Source organism: Marmota flaviventris, chromosome 10 (assembly GCF_047511675.1).
Source record: "Marmota flaviventris isolate mMarFla1 chromosome 10, mMarFla1.hap1, whole genome shotgun sequence".
Lineage (NCBI taxonomy): Eukaryota > Metazoa > Chordata > Mammalia > Rodentia > Sciuridae > Marmota > Marmota flaviventris.
This window is the reverse complement of record NC_092507.1, coordinates 51680015-51704426: the sequence shown is the minus strand read 5'-3', so window position 1 is coordinate 51704426 and position 24412 is coordinate 51680015. Positions and strand designations below refer to the sequence as shown.

Here is a 24412-nt window from a genome sequence, read left to right as displayed (position 1 = left end):
TAATTAAGATTGAAATAATAAAACAAGGAAAAGAAGTTCAGGAGATACTGTGAAGAAGTTCCTCAAAGTTTTGCTGACGTCAAGGCTGAGGTGAAATACTACTACAGAGTAGGACTGGGCTCCACCAAAATACAAGTCCTCATCTTCTATATACTACTCCATTTCTTTAAAAGGAATTCTAATTCCATGTCAGAAGTGAAACACTCCAGTAATTCCAGTTTCTAACTTGACAGATTAGTAAGAATAGCCCTATATTTTTCATTACTTTGGGCCATTCAAGAAAAGCTTTTCTGGGGTTGGGGATATCCCTCAGTGGTAGAGCTCTTGCCTAGCACACCCCAAGTCCTAGGCTCAATCTCCAGGTGGGGGACACACACCTTTTCTGTGCACAACTAACCCACTTTAGATATTTCTCAGTAGTCCATGTATAATTGGTAACATCTTTACTTCCAAACAAAGATAAAATTTTGCATTTCTTCCTAGCCTGTCCTCCAAAGAAATTAGAGAAATGGACAAACCCTGATATTTACCTTTCTTAAAACCCATTTGTAAATACATAATATAGTAGTAGCTACAAATGATTTCTCCTCTCTTCAGTAAAGCCAGATCACAGTGTTTCTTACAGTATTTGCTAAAGCCATAAACATTCAGAGTGAAAGAGGAAAAACTTACACATATGCACATAAGAGACTATGATAAGCTGTGAGAGGTGGGTAATCCAATCCCCAATACAGTAAATTGTTATCACTGCTGTTAAAATACCTAGGGAAAAAGAAAAAAGGCACCATTCCATTCATCAATATATTGTTAAGAAACAGACTTAGTTTAATATCTCATACAGTTTCATTAAAATTAAGCTTCATAATTTAAATAGTAATTGTTAATTTATAAATATTTAGACAAAAGATACAACCCAAGACCATCTTAAGCAAACTGAAACTTACTGTTACCTTATTACTAGTAGATTTAATCAATGACTAATATACAAAAAAAATGCAAGAAAAAAAGAATTTGCATCTGATAGTCTAACAAATTAGGGAAACAATATTTTTAAGGATCACAATTTTAAAAAGTAAAAAGTCAATTTCAAAGAATACATGAATATTTGGTTTATGCAAAGGTAGGCTTTAACTAAGACTTTGTTTCAATCAACATGTAAAAAGAATCTACTGAATACAAGATTCTGTGAATTAACGAAGAACACTAGGTCTAATGTTTATAAATTCCTTGGCTCCTCCAGTTGGCCAGAATGTATAGGAACTGTATATAACTACTCTGACTCAAAAAATAAAAAGTAAATTTATATAAATTGATCTCTTAGTCATATCCTTTATAACTAAGTAACTTCTTCTATCCAATTTGTTTTCTTAGTCATAGGAATAATTTAGAATAATGCAAATTAAACTCTAAAAACTACAAGTAACCGTTGTTCATAAACCTATTTCAAATGGGTAGCAATTCCTTGATGTCACAGTTTTTTACTTCAGGATTTTAAAAAATGTTTTATGTTAGCACTCAACATGATCATATTAAATAATTTATTATTCACATTCAGAAATCTGTTCTTCTTGTCAGTTCCATAAAATGTAGGTCTGTACGGAAAGGGGTATAGATTAATAAAATGATCAAGGCATACAGAAGGCCCAGGGATCTGGGCATAGGATACTATGTTATGGTACCAGCTGGTGGCAGTTGTCCTGCCTGCAGAATCTCCAGGTTAGCTGGAATTCTTTTTGAAAGCTTGAATCTAGGAAACTGGGCCTGTCAAACAAAGGACTCACTTATCTAGAAAGGGTTGCCTAAAGACTGGTGTCAATTGTGTTATTTCCAAATTCATGTTACTATGGGGCACATTAGCATAGTTTTATTATGTCTGCCTCATATAGTTGTTGAAGCATTGAGTTAAATTAAGGAGCTGTTATGCTATTATGAAGACAAACAACAATAAGTGTTGGCGAGGATGTGGGGAAAAATGTACACTCATACATTGCTGGTGAGACTGCAAACTGGTGCAGCCAATACGGAAAGCAGTATTCTTAAAATATTCTTAAAGTATGGAGATTCCTTGGAAAACTTGGAATGGAATCACCATATGACCCAGCTATCCCTCTCCTCAGACTATACCCAAAGGACTTAAAAACCGCATACTACAGGGGCACAGCTACATCAAGGTTTATGGCAGAATAATTCACAATAGGTAAACTAAGGAGCCAACCTAGATGCCCTTCAGTGGATGAATGGTTAAAAAAAAAAAATGTGGCATATATACACAATGGAATTTTACTTAGCATTAAAAGAATAAAATCATGGCATTTGCAGGTAAATGGATGGCACTGGAAAAGATACTGCTAAGCAAAGTTAGCCAATCTCAAAAAAACAAATGCTGAATGTTTTCTCTGATATAAGGAGGCTGATTCATTGTGGAGTAGGGAGGGAGAGCATGGGAGGATTAGATGAATTCTAGATAGGGAAGAGGGGTGAGAGGAAAAGGGAGGAGGTAGAGGATAAGCAAGGGCAGTGGAATATAATGGACATCATTATCCAAAGTACATGTATGAAGACTCGAATTGGGTGTCAAAATACTTTATATACAAACAGAGATATGAAAAATTGTGGTATATATGTGTAATAAGAACTGTAATGCAAAAAAAAAAAAACAAAGTACATGTATAAAGACTTGAAATGGCGTGAACATACTTTATATATAAAAATATGAAAAATTGTGCTCTATATGTGTAATAAGAATTGTAATGCATTCCACTGTCATGTATTTAAAAAAATCAATATAAAAAATATAAATAAATAAATAAATAAGGAGCTGTTATGTCACTGCCTGATGCAAAGTATGTGCTTAATCATAGTTAAAACTGGCCATTAGCCATGAAACTGGTATAGATAGAGCAATGGGAAATCATCAAGAAATTCAAGAATTACATTTCAACCAATAATTTGGTTTTCAGCCTCTTATAAGGCAAAAGCTATCTTTCATTTACTTTAACCTTGAGATTCACTGGAGATAAGGAAATGAGGTACAGCCCTGACAGTAAGCTGTAAGCACGTAAACATACATACAGTAAATAAAATCACTGATTAGATTGGGAGAAAAGAATGAAAGGGCTAAAAACTGTGTTCTCCACTCTTATGGACATTCCTACATAAGAGAGAAGCACCAAAGAAGATAGCTTAAAAGCATTTCAAGTAAAACTTTAAAATCTACCAGTAGAAACAAAACAATAAATTGATATTCCTGCTTTACATACTTCAGATAAACCTGAAAAGTTGTATAATGCTATTTATAACACTGAAATGAATTCCCCACTAAATTCCTACATAATCTCAGTGGATGTTTCAGTATTAAATACAAAAAAAAATTGTAAAATTCCATTCAAGAGTGTTATCATTCACGGGAAGCTGGGGACAGTGGTACATGCCTTTAACCCCTACACTCAGGAGGTTGAAGCAGGAGGATCACAAGTTTGAGTCCAGCCTCCACAACTTGATGAGACCCTGTCTAAAATTTTAAAAAGAAGAAACAAACAAAAAAAAAAAGGCTGGAGACAGCTCAGTGGTGAAAAAAAGAAATGTTATCATTAACTTCAAGATGTAATTTTTCCTAACAACCCAGAGTCATTATGAATATTTTTGCTTCAAAAAAATCTTAATTTGAAAGTTTCAGTTTCAGGAAAGTTTTAAGAATTGCTCAAAGAACTTCTATACATGGAAAATTTTTAAAATTAATTTTACACAACAAAAGAAACCACAAGAAAAATTAAAAGAGCAGATAGGAAGATTTTTATTCTATACACTCATACACACATAGGAAAAAAGGATTAAACTGCAGAACACTATGGTAGCAGACAGATTTCAAGGCATCCCCTTGAGCCCCATTTTCTAATGTTAAACCCTTGAATGTGTTGATCCCCTCCCCTTGAGTGTGAGCAAGAACTGTGACTTGCTTCTAACCCATAGAATATGGCAAATGGGATAGAATGTCACTTTTGTGTTTATGTCTATGTAAAATTCTATCTCGCTAGCAGATATGCTAGACAGACCCTCTCACTGACTTTGAAGAAGCAAGCTGCCATGATTTAGTAAGCAGCATATTGGAGAAGGCACGTGGCAAGAAATTGCAAGTGGATTCCAGAAGCTAAGGGTGGCTTCCAATCAGAAACTGAAGCCCTTGGGTTTGCAGAAGTTAATTCTGCCAACAACCCGAGGGAACATGGGAGTGCATCTTTCCCCAGTGAATCCTCTAATACATCTTGAGCTCAATGGAAACCTGGACTGAAACTTTCTGAGGCCCTGAGCAGAATTATCACAATAAGTTATGCCCAGACTTCTGACATTAAAAAATTTTTGTGATAATAAATGTATGTTTAAGTAATTCCTATTTGTGGTCATTAGTTATACAGTATTAAAAATTTAAATAACTGTTTATTTTTAAAAATCATTACCAAAAAAACAAGATAATTAATCCACTAGAGACATAAGGAAAAGATATGAACAAGCAATTTTGAGAGGAAATATGATCAATGAATTTATTTCAGGATGCTCAATGTCATAAGTACTCAAGGAAATACAAATTTTAAGTATAGTATCATTAAGGGTTGGTATAGTATGTGGAGACACTGGTGTTAGTACCCACTGAAACTGTCTACAATAGAGATTCCACTTCTAGGAGTCTTACCTAGAAAAAAACACATGCACGAGGGAAGTACACGTTATTCTAATCATTTCTCTACCAAGAGACATTGAGAATCTTTCAGCTTCCTCACTTTATAAACCACCATTCCCACCAATCCTCCTGATTTAATAGTTTTGTTTAGAAAGTGACAAGCTCAGCTCATACCTGCCAGTCCCAGGTATGACACCACACCTGCATTGGACCAGGCAGTTCTTTTTGCTAATGATTATTTTTCAAAGGTGGGAAAGATTTTGCCCCTTGACAAAAAGAGGTAGAAAGAAGAAAGCTATTACTATTTCCGGCTTTTAACATGACTTTATAAAATCACAATGCTTGAAGCCCAGAGAGTCATCTAATGACTATAAGGTAAAAGGCCTCAGAATAAAAAGCCAGTATAGAAGAATGGCAAAGAAGATAAAAGAAACCTGAATCTTTGATTAGCATCATTAAGCCACTTTTATCAGCCCTGCAAAGTCCTTCAGATAATTGTATTATTGATTAAGCTCACAAATTTTCTTCTTTTTGAGATAGGATCGCCCTATGTTTGCCCAGGCTGGCCTGGAACTCCTGGGCTCAAGCCATCCTCCTGCCTTAGCCTCCCAAGTAGCCAACATATTCTTATTTTCTATTAATTACTTCAAAAACACTCACTTCACCATGAAATTTAGCTCCCAGGTTATTTTAGGCTTTTCGTGTTTTGTTGTTGATACGTTGGGGATCAAACCCAGAGACCTGTGCATGCTAGGCAAGTGCTCTACCACTGAACTAAATCCCTAGCCCTCATAATTTTTCAAAGACTCCCAGACCATAATCAAAACCTGATCATGTAAATATGCTGTGAATTATACATTTCTTATATTTTAATAATGAAAATGTATGCAATAGTCCCCCCTTATCTTCAGTTTTGCTTTCTATGGTTTCAGTTATCCTCAGTCAATTGGGGCCCAAAAGTATTAAGTGGAAAATTTCAGAAATAAATAATTCCTAAGTTCTGAAGTGCATGCCATTCTGAAAAATATAATAAAATATCACATCTTCCCACACTAGTCTGTCCAAAAGATGAATCAACCCTTTGTCCAGCATACATTCACATGGTATAAGTTACCTACCTATCAATCAGTAGCCATCTTGATTAGCAGATCAACTGTCATAGTACTGTAATGCTTGTATTCAGGTAACCCTTATTTTACTTAATAATGGCCCTAAAGCATAAGAAGAGTGATGCTGGCAATTTTATTCAGTATATTATTATAATTGTTCCAATTTATTAGTAGTTAATGATACTTTCTTACTGTTCCTAATCTACACTATTATAATACGTACGTTGCTATGGTTTAGATGTGATTTGTCCACAAGTTTCATGTGCAGAAAGCTTGGTCCTCACTGTGGCAGTATTAAATAGTGATCTTTTAGTGGGAGGTAACCAGGTCACCAAGGACACTGCCCTCAGAAGGGATTGATAATGATATGTCATACTGTGTTGGTTATTCTCATGAAAGTGAGTTGTTATAAAAGAGTAAGCCTGACCTGAGTCTCTCTCCGGCATACTGCCTGATATGGCTTACTGTGATCACTTCTGCACATGTTCCCACCACTGTGATACCATCTACCATGAAACCCTCACTTGAGCTGAGCAGATACCAGCCTTATGCCCTTGGGCCTTCAGAACTGTGAGCTAAACAAGCTTCTTTTCCTTATAAAGTATCAAGCCTCCAACATATCATTATAGCAACTGAATATGAATAAATGTGTATACAGGGAAAAAAACAAAGTATATACAGGGTTCAGTAATATTTGTGGTTTCAGACATACACTGAGGGTCTTTGAAGTATCCTCCATGGATGATCGATGACTATTGTACATATTTTCAACTCTTAATTATGTTATCCAAAGATTGTTTGAAAAACTGAGGTAGATCAGCATTAGAATGATCCATCTACCCTACATGGTTAAGATTATATTTTCACTCCTGATATCAATGTTTCCCCCTAACATTATGCTGAAAGCTGCAAATTTTCCCTTTTCTCTCATCTTTCAATACTAAATATTACATTGAATTTCATAACAAAATCTTTGAGAACTACTTATCAAAGAATAGCCAAGAATAAATTATCCATGTAAAATTTACAAAACAATTACACAGCTCAAAAGCAGGGCTCTGATTTGTCAATAAATATTATCTCATTCTACCAATCAAGCAAGAAAGCAACATTAAGAATTCACTAGTAATCTAAACAGTGACACTTGTTAATTAAATGTCAAGATCTGAAAGATGCTCAAACTAGAACAATTAACAATAATGCCAAATATTTAGCTGGCCTCTGTTTGCAATAATCCAAAATCTGACTAGGGTATAGCCAGACTATTAATAGAAAGTTCAACTGAGTTGCATACAACTCTCTGGTAAAGGAATTAGATAAAAGCAGTGACCAAAGGAGTCAACAGAAAGAATGTTATGAACATTTTAACAAACAAGCTATCCCGTAAATCAATAAGTAATAACATCAATTGCTACTGAAATATGTTCAATAAAAATGACATGGTACAAATTTTTATGAAGCCGTAAGGGCAACCAACATATTGAAAGGACATTATACGTCAGGTACTGGTCTCAGTTCTTTATTTTATTATTTTATTCAATTCCCACAAAAATCCAACGAACTATGCAGTCTATTATTTCCAGTCTACAAGTGAAAAATGAAAGAGAAGATTAAATAATTTGCCAAAGGTCACAGAGCAAATAAACAGAAAAGCCAGGGTCTGAACCCAGGCAGTCTGACTCCAGCATCTATACTTCTCACGGCTCCTGTACACCTCTAACATTGCCAGCAGACACACTGAACTTCCAGGTAGACTTGTATATAAAGTTAAGGTTGATCACCACGGTTACAGTGATTGAGAATAACAAAAACTAATAAAAATTTCTGCAATATTCTCTGAGTGCTGTATATACATATATTCTATACCATGAAACCCATGAAGGATAGAGCTGACATCCTCCTTCACAACACCAGAGAAAGCTACAAAAATGGAACCACATGAAAACGAACATACAAACACTTATTTCTTCAACAAATATTTACTGAACAGCTGCAAAGTGCCACAGCCTATACTAGATGCAGGGTATTCAAAGATGAACCAAAGGGACACACGTAAATTTTTCAGAGTTGAAAACAAGTCTTATTATAACAGGCTTCTTCCCTTTGTCCCCTTTTCAGCTTCACAAATTTAGCCATCTGCTATTACCAAGACATTCTGTTTTTACCTATAACTTAAATCAAAGTGATATTTAGTAAGAACAGTAGCAGATGAGGGAACAGGACATGAGTATTTCTGTAATTTATGTCCAGAAGATTTTCTGAGACATATAGTATTCTACCATCACAGTTCTGGCTCAGTAGCATATCCCACTGACTAAATATACATATGGTTAACTATGAGGATTACATAGTTTCAGAGATGGGACTACAATACACAAGGCAATATATGAGACAAAAACACCATCAGTATGCAGGAGATGATGACGCTCAAGATAAAGAAAACAGTGTTTTCCTTTTAAATATCTTCAAATTGGCTGCGTCTCTGTGGCGCAATCGGTTAGCGCGTTCGGCTGTTAAATATCTTCAAAAACTCTATGTCACATGATTAAAATAACAAAATCAAATTAAAATTATCCATACCATTGTTTTATCGGTAAATTAAAAGTAATTTCTTGCCAGTGTCTCTGAGCTTCATAATCACCAAACATAGGGGGTTTTCCAGCACCTAAGATAAAAGGTAAAAATAGAAAACAACAATCTACTTTAGTATATCAGTGATTGTTTTTCCCTTTGAAAGATTTTCTAAATTACAGAGAGAGTATAAGTTAGGGAAAGAAGTCAGGAATTCAAAAAAAAAAGTCAGAGAGATAAGGTCTGAATCCTGGCATGCTAACATACCGTGATTCAGCCTCCCTAAGCTTGTGCACATTCAAAACAGGATCAACAGAGCCTGCCTCGGGGAGTACTAGAACAAGTAAGATAGCAGACCTAAACTACCCAACAGTGCCTGGCAGGAAACAGTCAATCAGTATAAGCTACTGTTAATATTACTCAATTAAAAATAAGGTACCCAAGTTTATTTTTACTTCATGAGAAAGAATGTCAAGTATACTGTCCAATGAGTATCATAAAAATTATAATAACAAACATCTGTTTTTTTATGTTTTTGTACAAACTATAAATAATTAAAGGTCAAATATATAACTAAAAATAGAGTATATATGAAAAAAATTAGTCACTTTGGTAGGCTTTCCTACCAAATGAGTTATGTAAAAACTTTCAGTTTATAACTTTTTCCTCATAATTGTAAATAAGGGATAATGGACCTTTAATAACTAACATTTGATAATGCTAGACATTTTTGTTTTGTTTTGCAGGGCTGGGAATCACATGCTAGGCAAGCAATGTACCTCTGAGCTATACCTCCATCCCAATAAGTATTATAATTATTATCATTCCCATTTTAAAGCTAAAAAAGCAGAGGCAATGGTCACTCAGTAAGAAGCAGAGTCTAGATCTGAACCCAGCCTGAAAGGCTCCATAGCCCATGTTATTACCTCCTACTCTGTAATGCCTTACAACTTGTTTAAGTAGGTTATTACCTTTAAGTGACACAAAGGTATTTTCTTTTAGTAAACGGTAAACACCCACTCACTCTTTAACTAGCAGCTGACTACAAAACTGAGAAAGCTCAAAGAGGTACAATAGATTCACAGGTTTTTAAGACAGCAAGTATGGTGGAAGACACATGCAGTCAAATGTACTCATTAATCAGTTGAATAAAGACATACCACTGCCCACTAAAATCCAACTCAGATTTTCTCCAGCTTTGTAACACCACAATTAAGTAAACTATTTTCATTAAATGTTTGTTATTATACCAATATTCTTTAAATGTTAGAATCTACATCCAGGGAGATAGTCCCACTGTGAAATAATTAAGGGAAAAATAGATTAACAACTCCATAGCATATACACATTGACTCAATCATTCAACACAAGAAATCACCCACCCATGTATACCCATACCCATACACACACACACACACACACACACCACTCGCTCAGGATGAACCATATCTTATTCATTTGTAGCCTCAAGATATAATAACACCTAGTAGACTCTACCAATGGCACCTAACAGATTCTTCATGAATGCTAATGGCAAGCAAGCTGGTATAATTAGTGTGACATAGCCAGGATTTTGAGTTCATGAAACTTGAATTTGATTTTTACACTTGCTAGATGTGCAATGTTAATTTGTGATGGCAGATCAATGAATTATGCCAAGGGTGCTTGAACACAATGCCCAAATATTGGTTCTTGCCCCAAAACATCTTTAAATTACTGCCTGGCACTTTGAAAGTCTAAGCCTCTCTCTGTTCATGCTGCTTATACTTTTTTCCATTTACCTCTTCTATCAATTCATATCCAACCTTCAAGAACCACCTCAAGGGGCTGAAAGTGTAGCTCAGGGGCAGAGGGCTTGCCTTGCAGATATGAGACCCCAGGGTCAGTCCCTAGCACTGGGAGGAGAAAGGAAAGGAAGAAAGAAAAGAAAAGAATCACCTTGAATCCTAAATCCTCCATGAAGCTTCTCTCATAAATTAAAAACATATTGGTCATTAATTATTGACTTCATCTTAGTACTTATCCTTTCAGTATCACGTTTCATCATATGACTAACACCATTTCCTAATCACTACCCAAATAAGAATTTTAGTTCCCATAGACAGAGAAATTTACTTTATAGAGTTCATAGGAAGCAGATTGCTAGAGATACATTAGAAACTTGCTTAATTCAACTGAACAAAGAGAGAATAACATAAAACAAAATTTTTAAAAAAAGAAAAAGCTGGGTATGGTGGCACATGCATATAACCCAAGCTACTCAGGAGATTGAAGCAAAAGGATCACAGGTCCCAGGCCAGCCTGGGCAATCTAATGAGTTCTGCCTCAAAATAAAATTCAAAAAGGGCTGGGTATGTACCTCAGTGGTCGAGCTCTTGCCTCATATGTGTAAGGCCCTGCCTTCAATCCCCAGCACAGGGGGAAAACAAAAAGGAAAAGAATTCTCCCAATTAATTTGCTGCATTATTTACATGTACTTTTTTTTTTTTTTAGTTGTCAATGGACCTTTATTTTATTATTTATATGTGGTGCTAAGAATTAAACCCAGTGCCTCTTGCATGCTAGGCAAGCGCTCTACCACTGAGCCACCACCCCAGCCCCTACATGTACATTTTTATATGAAAGTGTTTCTATTTCAATGAATATAACCAACAAATATGGCTTACTTTGGAGGAGGAAGAGAGTTGGGGTTTTTATTTTTTGTTTTGTTTTTGTTTGGGTTTGGACCACTGGGATAATAAAAGTCAGAGAGGATTTTAAGTAATTTCCTATACCTCAAAAAATCCAACTATCTAGATTTTCTGAAATTGCTCTAGACTTGTGGTCAATGTGGAAGAATTTATTACCAATCTCTCACAAATAGAAGAATGGATAATGACTCTCTTTAGGGTTGGGAAACAAGTTTTTATCCAGAGTCTGACCTACTTCAATAAATTCAGCTGACACTGGCTATGAAATTAGTACTTAAGTTTTTAAAACTGCTAAAGTGCCCTTAAAGCAACCTAGAAGGACAACCCAACTGTACCTATGGGAGCTGCACTTGGGAAGGGCAAAAAGGATTCCTTCCACAGTGATTAATCCTACAAATTCATTTACATAAGATTCAGAATTACCTAAGAAAACACACTGATGTATATGTACAGAACTTCAATTTTGTCTCATTCACAGGAAAATTGGCTTAAAGTACCACTTAAATGTTCATTTTATTAATTGCAGAACTATTCAGAATTATGTTTGAATCTACAGCACAGGTAGTTTCTTTGTTAACACATACTTTACATTGAAATTTTTTACATTCTAAGAAAAGGAGATTTGGCTAAAATTTTTCGGTAATAAAATCTTGTTTATATGTAACTCAACTTATGAGTCCTTATAAATAGCCGTGATTAAGTGTTAAGTTCAAAGAAACTGACGAATTGAATAGAACACAGTCACACTTCAACAATGATTGATTCTGTATGACCTTCTTCTCCTAAGCAGTCAACACAACTTTGGAATAAAAAGATTATTAAAATAAGATAACCCTTTTCAGTTCAAGTGTTATTTTCTCTAAAGACAATGGTAACACTTTAAATCAAGTATAGAACAATTATGAAATTTCTATAAACTATAATACTTAATATTAAAATCAGAATTTGTCTACTCCCCATAGATTATTTAAAAGCAACAAGCAATATTTATTCAATATTTCAGGTGTGTGAAAATTACATAATCAACTCCAATAATGTAAGAGGTATGCATTTTAGAAAACATTAAATTAATATATATTAGTAGTTTACATAAATTATATGCATGTTTCCAAAGGAAGAAGGATGCATTCACAGTAAGCAAGCTAACCAGAGTTTCTCACTTGAGTATGACGGGGTTCTGGATGTGCTACCCAAAATATGGCACCTTGGCATTCTGCATATTTTAAGTTGAAGGAATTTGAGAAATAGAAGGTACAAGAAGGACTCTCTGACCTTCCCCTGAAGCAGGCCATAAAACCCTGATGTGACAAATGTCCTCCTATAACCAGAGGAAAGGGGCATCCTTGTCTCCAAAGATGGAAGGACAACCAGGAAAAAAATGATCAGCTTTGCCAAGTTTCTCCCAGTTTACCACTCTGAGCTCATATTCCTTTTGTCCTATCATGTTTCTGTTCTTCATCCAACCTAGTACAAAAATGCTCAGGTTTAGTTGTTTCTTCAGGTCTTCATTTCCTTGTGAAGGCTCCCATGTCGCTGTTGGTCTGTCCTACTGAATAAATCTGTATGTTTTTCTCTTGCTAATCTCTCTTTTGTTTGGGGACCCCAACAGAAAACCTAGAATGGTAAAAAGGAATGATACTTTTCTCTTACACTAGTGCTTCCTAATTAGAACCTTAAAAGAATGTGAAACAAATGGAAACTAAAAAACAAATTATAACAGAAAAGTATTTTAACTAACAAGTGGGGGTGGGGGGAATCCCTCAGCAGCATCACAGCTGTTATGTGTTAAGTCTCCCAGCTTCTATGGCACAGCAGTTTTTCACATGCAAATGGTGAACAGGTCATATTCTTTGTAATGGGGTTGGAGAACTGGATCAGAACACCATTTATCTTAATGTTCTGCATTTTTTATCTTCCTTATCTGAAAAATGATAAAAATATAGAATAGCTGTCTACAAATACTCCACTAATGTGCAACAATGCATTTGTCCTAAACAGTAACCTAAATGTAATCTCATTCTGTTGACTTTCTGAGGTACAATTCAAGAACAAGGTTTAAAATAAGCAGCAGAGTCCTGTTTTCCAGATGGTAAATATAACTGAATAAAACTTAAGACTTCATGAGAGATGTGAGATTAATTATTATATGGAAGCCACAGGAACAGAATGTCCATTGAGCATTTGATTATACATACCAGCAACAATGAAATACGGTGATTTTAAAATTTGTATTATTTTTTCCTATACTCTAATTTTAATTCTATTTAACTCCACATCAACATAAACACTTCAAACAAATTATCAGTTAAAATTTTCATTTAATGCCAGGTGTGGTGGCACACACCTGTAATACCAGCAGCTGAGAGGAGGCTGAGACAGGAGGATCACAAGTTCAAAGCCAGCCTCAGCAATTTAGTGAGGTGCTAAGCAATTCGGTAAGAATCTGTCTCTAAATAAAATAGAAAATAGGGCTGGGGATGTGGCTCAGTGGTCAAGTGCCCCTGAGTTCAATCCCTGGTACCTCAAAAAAAATTTTTTTTATTTAAAAAAAGAAAAATGAACAATAAAAAAATTAAAGATACATGTCAAAATCAGAAGATGAAAGGAAAATCATAAGAGAGACATAGGATTAAAAATGAATCATCATGTTCAAGAATAATGCAGTGCTGAGTCAGAAAACAGGATGACTTTCCAACAGGCCAATTATGGAGTGAAAACAAAAGTAATAGAATTACATATTTTATATAATAACAATTATCAGTTGGGCTTTTCCTCAGCCCTTCTTCTCCCAGTTCAGCTACAAAATGACCTCCTTCATTCTATTCACTAACAAACTTTTCTGAAAGTTTCGATGTTCCATTTTTAACAACCATCAGTCCTCAATTCATTACAGTCTGGCAACCAGGAGGCTCACATGGTCCTTATCTAGTTTTAATGGCCCCCCCTACTTGACATGTCCACAACTTGACGCTGTTAGTCTGTCATTTCTTAAAATTCTTAGGTCTCTCAGCTTCCAGAATAATAACCTCACAAGCTCTACTTCTATCTCAAAGTTTCTTTTCCGCCTCTTTTAATCATTACCCCTTCTATTTGGAGGTGGTAAGTAGCTAAATTGTTTTCTTCTTGCACTATAGGTACTTGGCTGAGGAACTTTCAATACAGAAAAGAAGGCTGATGACATATAGCTCAGTGGTGGAGTACTTGCCTAGCATTTGCAAGGCCTGGATTCAATCCCCCATACTACAAAATAAAAATAAAAACAATACAGATGAGACTTCTGTTTCCAGCAGCATAGCAGACTAGTGTCCAGAAAGCACCTTCAGTAAAAATCTTAGATAACATTAAATAAATAATGTAATATAATAAATGTAAACATTCATATAATTCATATATTCATATAAAATTTTAACATATGGCTGAACATAAGTCTTCAGAGTCTAGAAACAACAAAAATTTCATCAACAACAGAGTCTAAATAAGATTTTCAAAACACTAAAGTAATTGCTGACACAATTCCATGCCCAGCAAAACTTTTAAGACTGAAAGCAAAATAGAGATATTTTCAGACAGAAACTCTTTGTCCCCAAAACACACTCACTTAAAAAAAAAAAAAAAACTCCCAAAGATGTACTTAGGAAGACATAAAGGGTAAGAAAAAAGGGGGAACAGAAAATGATACACATGAGGGCAAAACTGAACAAATATTAATTGTATAAAACAAGTCACTAATGTCTAATTTATAGGATTAAGAATCATGAAACAGGGCTAGGTATGTGGTTTGGTGTACCAACCAAAACAATAATATTGAGTTTATGAATATATACAGAATATTAACTACAAACTACACACAAAAAATGCACTTAACTCTTGTACAGTTTCTTTTTATTATAATCAGACGTTTAAATGTATTTTATTGTCCACACCAATAAAGTTTCAAATTCTTCTCAGAAAGCTTCTGAGAGAGCTTCCTCAGTAAACTTACCAAAAAAAATAAAAACAAAAACAAAAAATCTACTCAGAAGAATATTTACCTGTCTTTGAAAATGTAAAAATGTATTACCTGAATAAGAATTAAGAGAAACTGTCCATCGTACTGTTAGTCCTATTAAGACTACTACTGTCATCCAGGACCACTGTTCCATAGTTCTCCAAATTCAGGGAGGAAAACAGAACCAGTTCCAGAATATTTATAATACAGAGTCAGTCACTTATTTTCTTGATCAGAAAAAGTTACCACTTCTTTGGAATCAGGAGTTGGAGCAATTTTAAGTGGTGCTTCACTTCCAAACAGTCAGAAATTGATAATGTCTGTGAAGTAGCCTGTGGGAGAGGAGGAAATAAAGAGTTTTAGCTTAGCACGGTACCTTAACAAAGAACCTATTAAACCAACTAGAAATATGGAGAATCCAGGGGAGAGGGCTAGACTAGGTACAAAGAGAAGGAAGTAGTTTGCTATTCTTTCTTCCTTAGTCCTGTAATTGGGAAGTGTACCTCAAAAGGTAGCTCTCCCCCTGTAAAATATGTCTGAAGATATAGTAGAGGTTTGTTCTTACAAAGGAACATTTCTGAGAAGGAAAATGACAAGAGACATAGATAGTGGCAGAGTCAGTTCTATCTAAAGCATGTTTACCTACGTGTGAATTTAAGACCACAAAGACAGAATGTTTTATCTTTGGTACAGAAAAAAAGGAGGAATTTTGTCCTTGTATTTGCTTTGGAAGTCTTCCATAAAGTAATTTCTGAAGTTTAGTTTTTAATTATTCTCTTCAAAAATATATGTACACTAATCACACCAAATTTTCATCTTAGAGAAATGAAACTTTGCAAAGAAATCAATAAGAATAGCCCAAAACTTAAAGAGAAAATATAAAAGCAATAAATTCAATTAAACACATGTTTCTCCATCACTCCCTCCTTTTAGGCTAGTCATTGAAAAGTAAAATTAAGGCTGGGGATAAAGTTCAGGAGAGTACACCTGCCTAGCAGACACAAGGCCCTGAGTGATCCCCAGCAGTGAAAACAAAAAGTAAAAAGCAAACTGACATTTTCCTCTTTCACAAGGCATGGTGGTACTCACCTATAATCCCAGCATTTAGGAAGCTGAGGCAGGAAGATGGTAAGTTTGAGGCCAGCCTCAGCAAATTAAAAGGCCCTCAGCAACCTAGTGACTATCTAAATAATTTTAAAAAAAGGGGGGGGGGGGGGCTGGGGATGTGGCTCAGTGGTAAAGCACCTGAGTTCAATCCCTGGAACAAAAAAAAAATCTTTCTTATATCTACTATACTTAAAATCCAATATCCAGCCATAAGACCCTCTAAAATATGACCCCTGCCTGCCTCTCCAATTTCATCTCCTTGCACTTTGCCACAAGGTCTTTCCTCCCATCCTAGAACCTGTTGAGTTCATGCAAGCCTCCCTCTGTCCCTGCACTTGGAATTCTCTCAATTCAACTCCCTGGATAATTTTTTGTCATTCATGTTATACTTCAAGTCATCCCTTAGAAAAGATCACTCTCTCCCCACCCTACTAAAATTTTCTCCTCTTAATGACTGTACCACTACCTTCTTTAATTTTCTTCACAATTTCTTTCACCATCAGAAGCTGTATTTTCAAACAATATTAAAAAATTACATACACAAAATTTTGAGTAAAAGAAGCTGGACACTAAAGAATATATCATATAGTTCAACTTGCTAAAGACTCCTATACAGGCATAACTGATGTATGGTGTTAGAAAAAGAGGACACCAATGGGAAGGAAAGAAGGGATGGTAAATGGCAGGGATTTCCTGGGAGATCTTGTGTTTCCTGGGAGATCTGCTTCTTGAGTTGAGTGATGAGTTGAGTGACGGTTAAAAGACGTTTTTACTGGGACAAGGTTGTCGTCACTCAGTGGTTGAGCGCTTGCGTGAGGCACTGGATTCGATCCCCCGCACCGCATAAAAATAAACAAATAAAAGAAAGGTATTGTGTCCCCGTCTACAATTAAAAATATATTTTTAAAAAGATGTTTTTACTTTGTAATAAGCCAACAAATAACAACTTATAATTTGTGTCCAGTGTTGTTCTGTATGTACATTATATTCCAATAAAAAAGTATTAAAGGAAGTGGCATTTACTTATCAACTAGAATGTAAGCAGCATGTGAGCAGGGATCCTCTTTGTCTTTAAGATTGCTGTTGCCCCGCATTTAAAACAATGTGGGCAGAAAGCAGGAAACCGCGAAGTATTTACTGAATGGAGAAGACTGGAGGGGGAGGGGAGAACCAAAAACACAGAGGAAAGCGGGACAGGAAAGTATCTAATTTTATATCTAATTTTACTAAGTCCTTGTGTAAAGATACTCAGACTTAACTGCTCTCTTCCCCTTAAATGTAAAAAGGTTTCTTTACAACTTTTCCAACCTGTAAAGGAAAGTACAGTGACTTTCTAAGTCATCCACACACCACAAAGTTGTCACGTAGGTGGCAAAGGAGGTTCCCGTCCCGCTTTGCCCTGCGAGTGCATCCCGACAAGTGCGCCTTCCACATCCAGGGCTGAACGTGTTCTTTTCGGTGTGGAAGACCCTCCCCGCCCCCGCCACCACCGCCGTGGCCACAGCTTCCAGGAAATGCAGCTACCCCTGGTGAGCACATCTGGCAGCTGGGACCCCTCAGGACATTTCTCCTCCCTTTCTGCAGCAGGCTAGACACTCCGGGACTGCAGGAACAAGATCGCCAGGATAGCTACGGCCAGGTCGTGGCACCACCATCACCACCTCTCCTCACCCGACCCCCGAGCGACCGTGCAAGCTGGGCTGGAGAGGCCTCGCGTCGCGTCCCTGGGAGTGGATTGGAGATGACAGCCGAGTCACCAGCTCCGCCCCGGCTGTTGGCGCGGCGCGAATGCCCGACAACCACCCACGCTGGCTCGGGGGCCAGCACCCCGGAATCGCGCTCTTACCCGCGGCGGCCGGACGCTGGGATTCGCGCCCGCAGGGGACCTCCGGAAAGCGCCTGCGCGCTCGCTCCCAATCTCTACCTCCGCGCGCCCACGCGCCGCCCGCGCGCCCGGTGCGGGAGCGAGCCCGTCGAGCGTAGGGGCGGGGTGGGGCGGGTCTGTACCCTGAGTGCCCGGAGGACGCGGCCCGCATGGGAAGCCGGGCACCTGACGCTGGAACCCGAGAGGGCTGGCCACCCGGGTTAGGCCAGGGGCAGGTGGAAAGCCCCTTGCTCTTCTTTCCTGGGATCATGGCCAAGGCCTGAGCGGCTGCTTAGCCCACAAATTCCTATCAGGGGCGGGTCCTGGCTCACGTCGGAGAGTGGAGAGCCCTTAGCTGCTGCTCAAGTATTGGGCAGCAAATCTTCCTTTGGGCCTGAGCTCTGGAGGAGCCGCACAGCCAATCTCCGTCACTTTCTTCGAGGATGCGAAGACGAATAATCCATAGCAAGGCTGGGAAGTCAATTCATGTAAGAAATATGATTGAACGTCCATTTTCCAGAGCGTGTGGGTCGTGCATAAAAACAGCTCTGCCAGTAGCCACTATGCGTATCCCATCAGGCAGTTTGAATTACCTATTCCCACGTTTGCCCAAAATAACCACATTCTTCTCCATCCTTCAAATAACACACTCATTTCCCCCTTCTGAATCCTGCCATTCTGTATAAGCCAACCCTTCTATAAGTATCAGCATATATTTGTATATTGCTATGGCTTTCTACTAAGTGGGTCTGTACACTCTGTGGACCTCAGTTTGTTCATCTGTGAAATGAATCAGTAGGGCTAGGTGAACTCCCAGGTCTAAAACTTATTCCATTACAGATAAATGGCCATCAGCCTGTAAATATGAAGAATTTGGCCAAGTTTTTGCTCTCCAGGAATTTAATTATCTTTGGAAAGGCTTTTTCATGCATAAAAGGAAGAAGCACACATATTGAATGTCACATCATTGGTGCATACACTAAGCATTGTAAGAGTTTACAACGAGCATTGGGCTCCTTGTAAACTACAAAGTATCAGGAAATGCTTTTCCTGGAAGAGTCAGCTAGGCATTGAAGAAAAACCTGGGCTTAGATCAGATAAGAGAAGAAAATGAAAGTCAGAATCTAGACAAAGGAAATGGTCAAGCCAAAATTGTGGCAGTTGAAAAGTACAGAACATTTTCTCAAGGATACATGGTGGGAACTGAAGGAAAGGGATGACTGGAGAATCTTGAAAACCAAGCTGTGGTGTTTGAAATTTATTCACTTATCATAAGGGGCCATTAAATGACTTTTAGCAGAGTTAAATGTGTAGTACAGTATTAGGAGAAATATGAAATGGTGATAATGGATCAGATGAATCAGAGAGAGGTAGAAATTACTATAGTAGTGAATGCATGGTTAGACAAAGATCTGGACTGAGATGATAATAGTGGAACTGGAGAGGAAGGGATCAAGGCAAGAGGGAAAATGTACAGGTCTTAGTAACATACTAAATATGTAGAAGTGAAACAAAGGAGAGGGAAAAATTAAGGATGGCTCCCAAGTCTTCGAGTATGAATTACTAGAACTGATAGATCTTGGGAAGCGTGGAGACGACTTAGCTGGCTTGGAGGGAAAGATGGTACATTGTATTGAGTTCAAGGTGACATCAGAACAACAAATTAGTAATACTCAGGTGTCAGTTATGAATCAGAACCCTGAAAAGAAGCTGGCATTAAAGAGGGAGAGATGACAACTTTTCATTTCATTTGCTGAAGAATGAGGAAGCTAGCAGAAAAGGAAAACAGACAACCATACTTGAGTAAAAAAACATATTTAAAGCCAAGAGAAGGAAGGTAAGCTGATGAAATATAAGGTTACAAACACAGGAAGAAACCTTGTATATTGTAAGATCATATATATGAAGCATCTTGTAAATAAGAATCTTGTTTGGCAGACCAAAAAATCAGGTTTTATTGAAACTAAGGTCCTGTCGATTGTAAGAATCAGCACTACTATTTTATTATTTTTTATTTACTTTTTTTAAGAGAGAGAGAGAGAGAACTTTTTAATATTTATTTATTTATTTTTTAGTTTTCGGCGGATACAACATCTTTGTTTGTATGTGGTGCTGAGGATCGAACCCGGGCCGCACGCACGCCAGGTGAGCACACTACCGCTTGAGCCACATCCCCAGCCCCAGCACTACTATTTTATGTACCACTTAGAACAACAACAACAACAAAAATGCTCTCATTTGGGACTGGGGTTGTGGCTCAGTGGTAGAGCACTTGCTTAGCATGTGTGAAGCACTGGGTTTGATTCTCAGCACCATATATAAATAAATGAATAAAATAAAGGTCCATCAACAACTAAAGATATATTTTTTGAAAATGCTATCATTTAAACTAGTAATGATTATAAACTATATAATTCAGAAACATTGATCTGTGAAAATATATACATCTTAAAATGATGAAAGTCAATACCAGTCTCTCTTTCCTGCCTCTTAACTCAAATAGCTTTGACCCAACATTTAGAACAAAGTTGATAACTCACAATATTCATTGAATAAATAATATAAGGGACCACAAAGCCTCTAACTCAAAGCTGAACTCCCCCTCTACTGCCATCTATCTGCTTTCCTACTCTTGCTCTTTCACTCCAGTTGATACTATTTTTCACCTCTTTAACCGATGCTCAGTAAATGCATTTTGTTTGGTAAGTACAATATATTTTTGTTTTTTCCCATATTTTTATTGTGCACTATAATTATATATAATTGTGGGATTTATTGTTACCATATTCATACATGCACACACAATAAATACAACAATATACTTTGGCCAATAGTAAATGCATTTTGAATGATAACATTACTATCAGCAAAAAAGGATAAGCCATAGCAAAACCATAGAGCAGATCAAATTTAGGGGCAGTATAGAATGCTGGTCAAGCGCTAGTGTCTGACTGTGGAGACAGATAGGTTTAGATTTAAATTTCAGTTCTTCTACTTTCTGACTGTGTGACCTTGATAAAGTCTCCTAACATCTTATGATATAAACACTTCACCCATAAATAAAAGAATAATGGTACAATATCATCTTCGTTGAGTTCTAATGACAGTAAAATGAAATCATGCATTTAAAGCTTTGAACATATTGCCTGACATACAGTATGTCATCAGTAAATAACAGCAGTTCTGTTATTTTAAAAAATAGAAGCATTTTAAATTCAGAACCAAGAACTTCTGTTTGCCTGATGGCTATTCACAAAACCTTGAGGGAGGGGAAGTAGGAAAAGGAGTAAATGGTTCCAGGCCCTAGGCTGCTCCATGTGACACATGTAGTTCTTTTTTTTGAACTGGGGATTGAACTCTGGGGCACTGGACCACTGAGCCACATCCCCACCTATTTTGTATTTTATTTAGAGACAAGGTCTCACTGAGTTGCTTAACACCTTACTTTTGCTGAGGGTGGCTTTGAACTTGCAATCCTCCTGCCTCAGCCTCCCAAGCCACTGGGATTACAGGCACGCGCCACCCTGCCTGGCTTCTAATTTGTCTTTAATATGCTTGCACTGTTTGATAACCTTTACCTATCTTTGATGTTTTCTTTCTCCTACCCATACATGTATATATTCATACCCCAATCCAAAAGTGTACTATTCCAACTATCTGGAAATTTTCTGTGAAACCAATTTTCACTCATATCCTTCACAAGAGTTGTCACATTTTTTTATAAAACTTGAGAACATATGTTAAATGAAATAAGCCAAACTCAGAAAGTCAAGAGTCATGTTTTCTCTCATCTGTGTAAGCTTAAGAGGAAAAAGGAAAAGAAAGATTGGGGGGATCTCATGAAAATCAAAGGGAGACCAGTAAAGTAGAGGAAAGGGACCAGGGGGAGGGGGGAAGAGGGAAAAGAAAGGGAAAATACTGGGGAATGATATTGGCCAAGTTATATTGTCATACTGTGTGCATATGCGAATGTGAAACAACAAGTCCCACCCCATTATATACAACTATAATGACCAATTAAAATTGAAAAAATAAAATATTTAAAAAAACAAAAAAAAAGAGTTGTCACATTTTTAAGGATGATAAACCAAAAGGAACAATATTAATTTCCAAAGACAGTTTGGCCAATAAGTGATAGTTTTGATTATCTTCTGCTATATAACAAAATTGATCCAAAATTTAATGGCTTAAACATCAGTATTTTACTTGATCATTATTCCGTGGATCAAGAATCCAGGCAGGGTTCAGCTGAGTAGTTAATCTGTACCAGTGGCATTGACTGGGGTCCCTCATAGGGCTGAGAATTAACTGAGGCTAGAACATCCTCATGAGGGACCCCAACAGGCAGGGTGAATTTCTTATATGACAGCTTGCTTCCCACAGAGAGCATTCCAAGTGTCAAAGGCAAAAGGTGCAGATACCTTAAACCAGAGTCTTAGAAGTATAAATAAAATTTATAATAGGGGCTTTGGTATGGATTGAGCTCCTGCACTAAACAGAACAAACCAAAATGAAGTTACTTATGCTGAACTTTCATGCCACCAGACCAAAAACAAAACAAAAAAAAACACTTAAGTTGTTTATCTGACCTGAGGAGGTCAGGAGAGAGATACTAGCCAGATTTCCAAACAAAAGTCCAGTTTTAGCTAGAATCATAAGAAAGTCCCCTCTGCTTTAACCTTTATAGGGAAAATAACTTTGAAATGACCAGTTTTTTGTCCTCTTTCCGCTTTCCTCAGCCCTTTTCTGTCTATAAAGTCAACTTCCTCTATTCAATTTATAAGAACACTCATTCTGACTTGATGTGGCACAATTCTAGAATTGTAAATAAAACCCAATTAAGATCTTTAAATTAAATTTATGATCATTTTGTCCTTTGACAGAAGTTACATAACACCACTCTTTTATTTCTCTATTGGTCAAGTCACAGAGCCAGCTCTGATACAAGGAGAGGAAAAATAGGAAGGAATTTGTGGCCATCTCTAACCCACCCCGGAAAAGGATGGGATGAAACTAAAATGGAAAACAGCCTAATTAATTGTCCTAATCATTTTATACTTGTTACTATCAGGAAATTGGAGTTCAAATCTTCTTAATTTCTTTTCTTTCTGCTACGTCTTTCATAAAAATAACCATATCTGGTAACTCTTTCATATACAAGTTTTCTGATAAAATAGTATATGACAAGTTTCAAATTGAATTACATATCCCAACATCCCTGTGTTTGAAGTCTTCACCCAGTACCTTAGGATTTGACTACATTGGAGATAGAGATTTTAAAGAGGTACATTTCAATGAAGTCATTAGGGTGACCCCTAACCCAATAGCTGTAGTCAACTTTCTGTTACTGGGATAAAATACCTGAGATAATAAGCTTATATTTTGCATCATAATTTCAGAAGTTCTAGTCTGTGGCTTATTGGATACATTGCTTTTGAGTCTGTGACAAGTTGGTGCATTATAGTGGGAGTACCAGGCAGAGGAGGCTGCTCACCTTGTAGCCAGGAAGTTAAACAGGGAGGAGAAGCCAAGGTTCCAATATCTCTTCAAAGGCATGTTCTCACTAACCTAATTTTCCCTTAGGGAAAAGGTTTTCACCACCTTTTGGTTGGACTGGCAACCAAACTTTGTGTGGAAATCTGGCTATTATCTGTCTCCTGACTTCCTCAGGTCAGATAAACAACTTGTTTTTTTCTTTTTTTTTTTTTTCTTGGTGGCATGAAAGTTCAGCATAAGTAACTTCATTTTGGTTTGTTCTGTTTAGTGCAGGAGCTCAGTCCATAGCAAAGCCCCTCCTATAAATTTTATATACATTAGCACAACAGACTGGCAGTCAAATCTTTAACACATGGACTTTGGTGAATACTTCAAATCCAAATTATAGCAGCTGGTACATTTATAAGAATAGGAAACTTAGACATAGATGTGCATGCACACTAAAGAAAGACCACCTGAAGATAGAGGAAAAAGAAGACATCTATAAATCCAAGAGTAGGTCTCAGAAGAAACCAACCCTGCAGATACCTTGACCTGGGACTTCTAGCCTCCAGAACTGTGAGGAAATAAATTTTTGCTGTTTACATCACTCAGCTTATGGTATTTTGCTACAGAAACCTAACAGACTAATACATATTCTATTAGTGGTAATACACTGTGAGATAGGCAAACGTTCTCATACATTAAAGGCAAACGTTCTCATACATTAATACTTCATAATTTCTAGTCCTTTTCATAGATCACATCCACTCACGAAGAAAACAAGCCCTTTTCTGCCGCAGTCTGGCTGGGCACAAATCACGAGCCACTGAAGCAGGAACAAACTTTATTTTTAAAACGCAGGAAAACACTTCACACAGCTCCCGGGGAAATCCTCCCGAACGCGCCACGAGGCTTGTCCAGGAACCCCCA

The 24412-nt window shown here is 37.0% G+C and overlaps 1 protein-coding gene across 3 annotated transcripts in view; it reads right to left on the bottom strand.

The window, feature by feature from the left end:
• Alg6 (ALG6 alpha-1,3-glucosyltransferase) overlaps positions 1-18069 on the bottom strand; it is a 94375-nt gene extending 76306 nt beyond the window's left edge. For 2 of the 3 annotated variants that reach the window (XR_011708853.1, XM_071617908.1), the window contains exons 1-4: positions 17987-18069; positions 15106-15365; positions 8365-8449; positions 673-762 (exon numbers count right to left, since the gene is read on the bottom strand). Coding sequence is in view for 2 of the 3 variants with exons in the window: in XM_071617908.1 (XP_071474009.1) it covers positions 673-762; positions 8365-8449; positions 15106-15187 (257 nt within the window). In the remaining variant the exon portion in view is untranslated. Of the gene's footprint in view, positions 1-672; positions 763-8364; positions 8450-15105; positions 16135-17986 lie in introns of those variants that run through there. The other variant, XM_071617909.1, reaches the window with a different exon arrangement.
• Positions 18070-24412: the final 6343 nt, after the last annotated feature.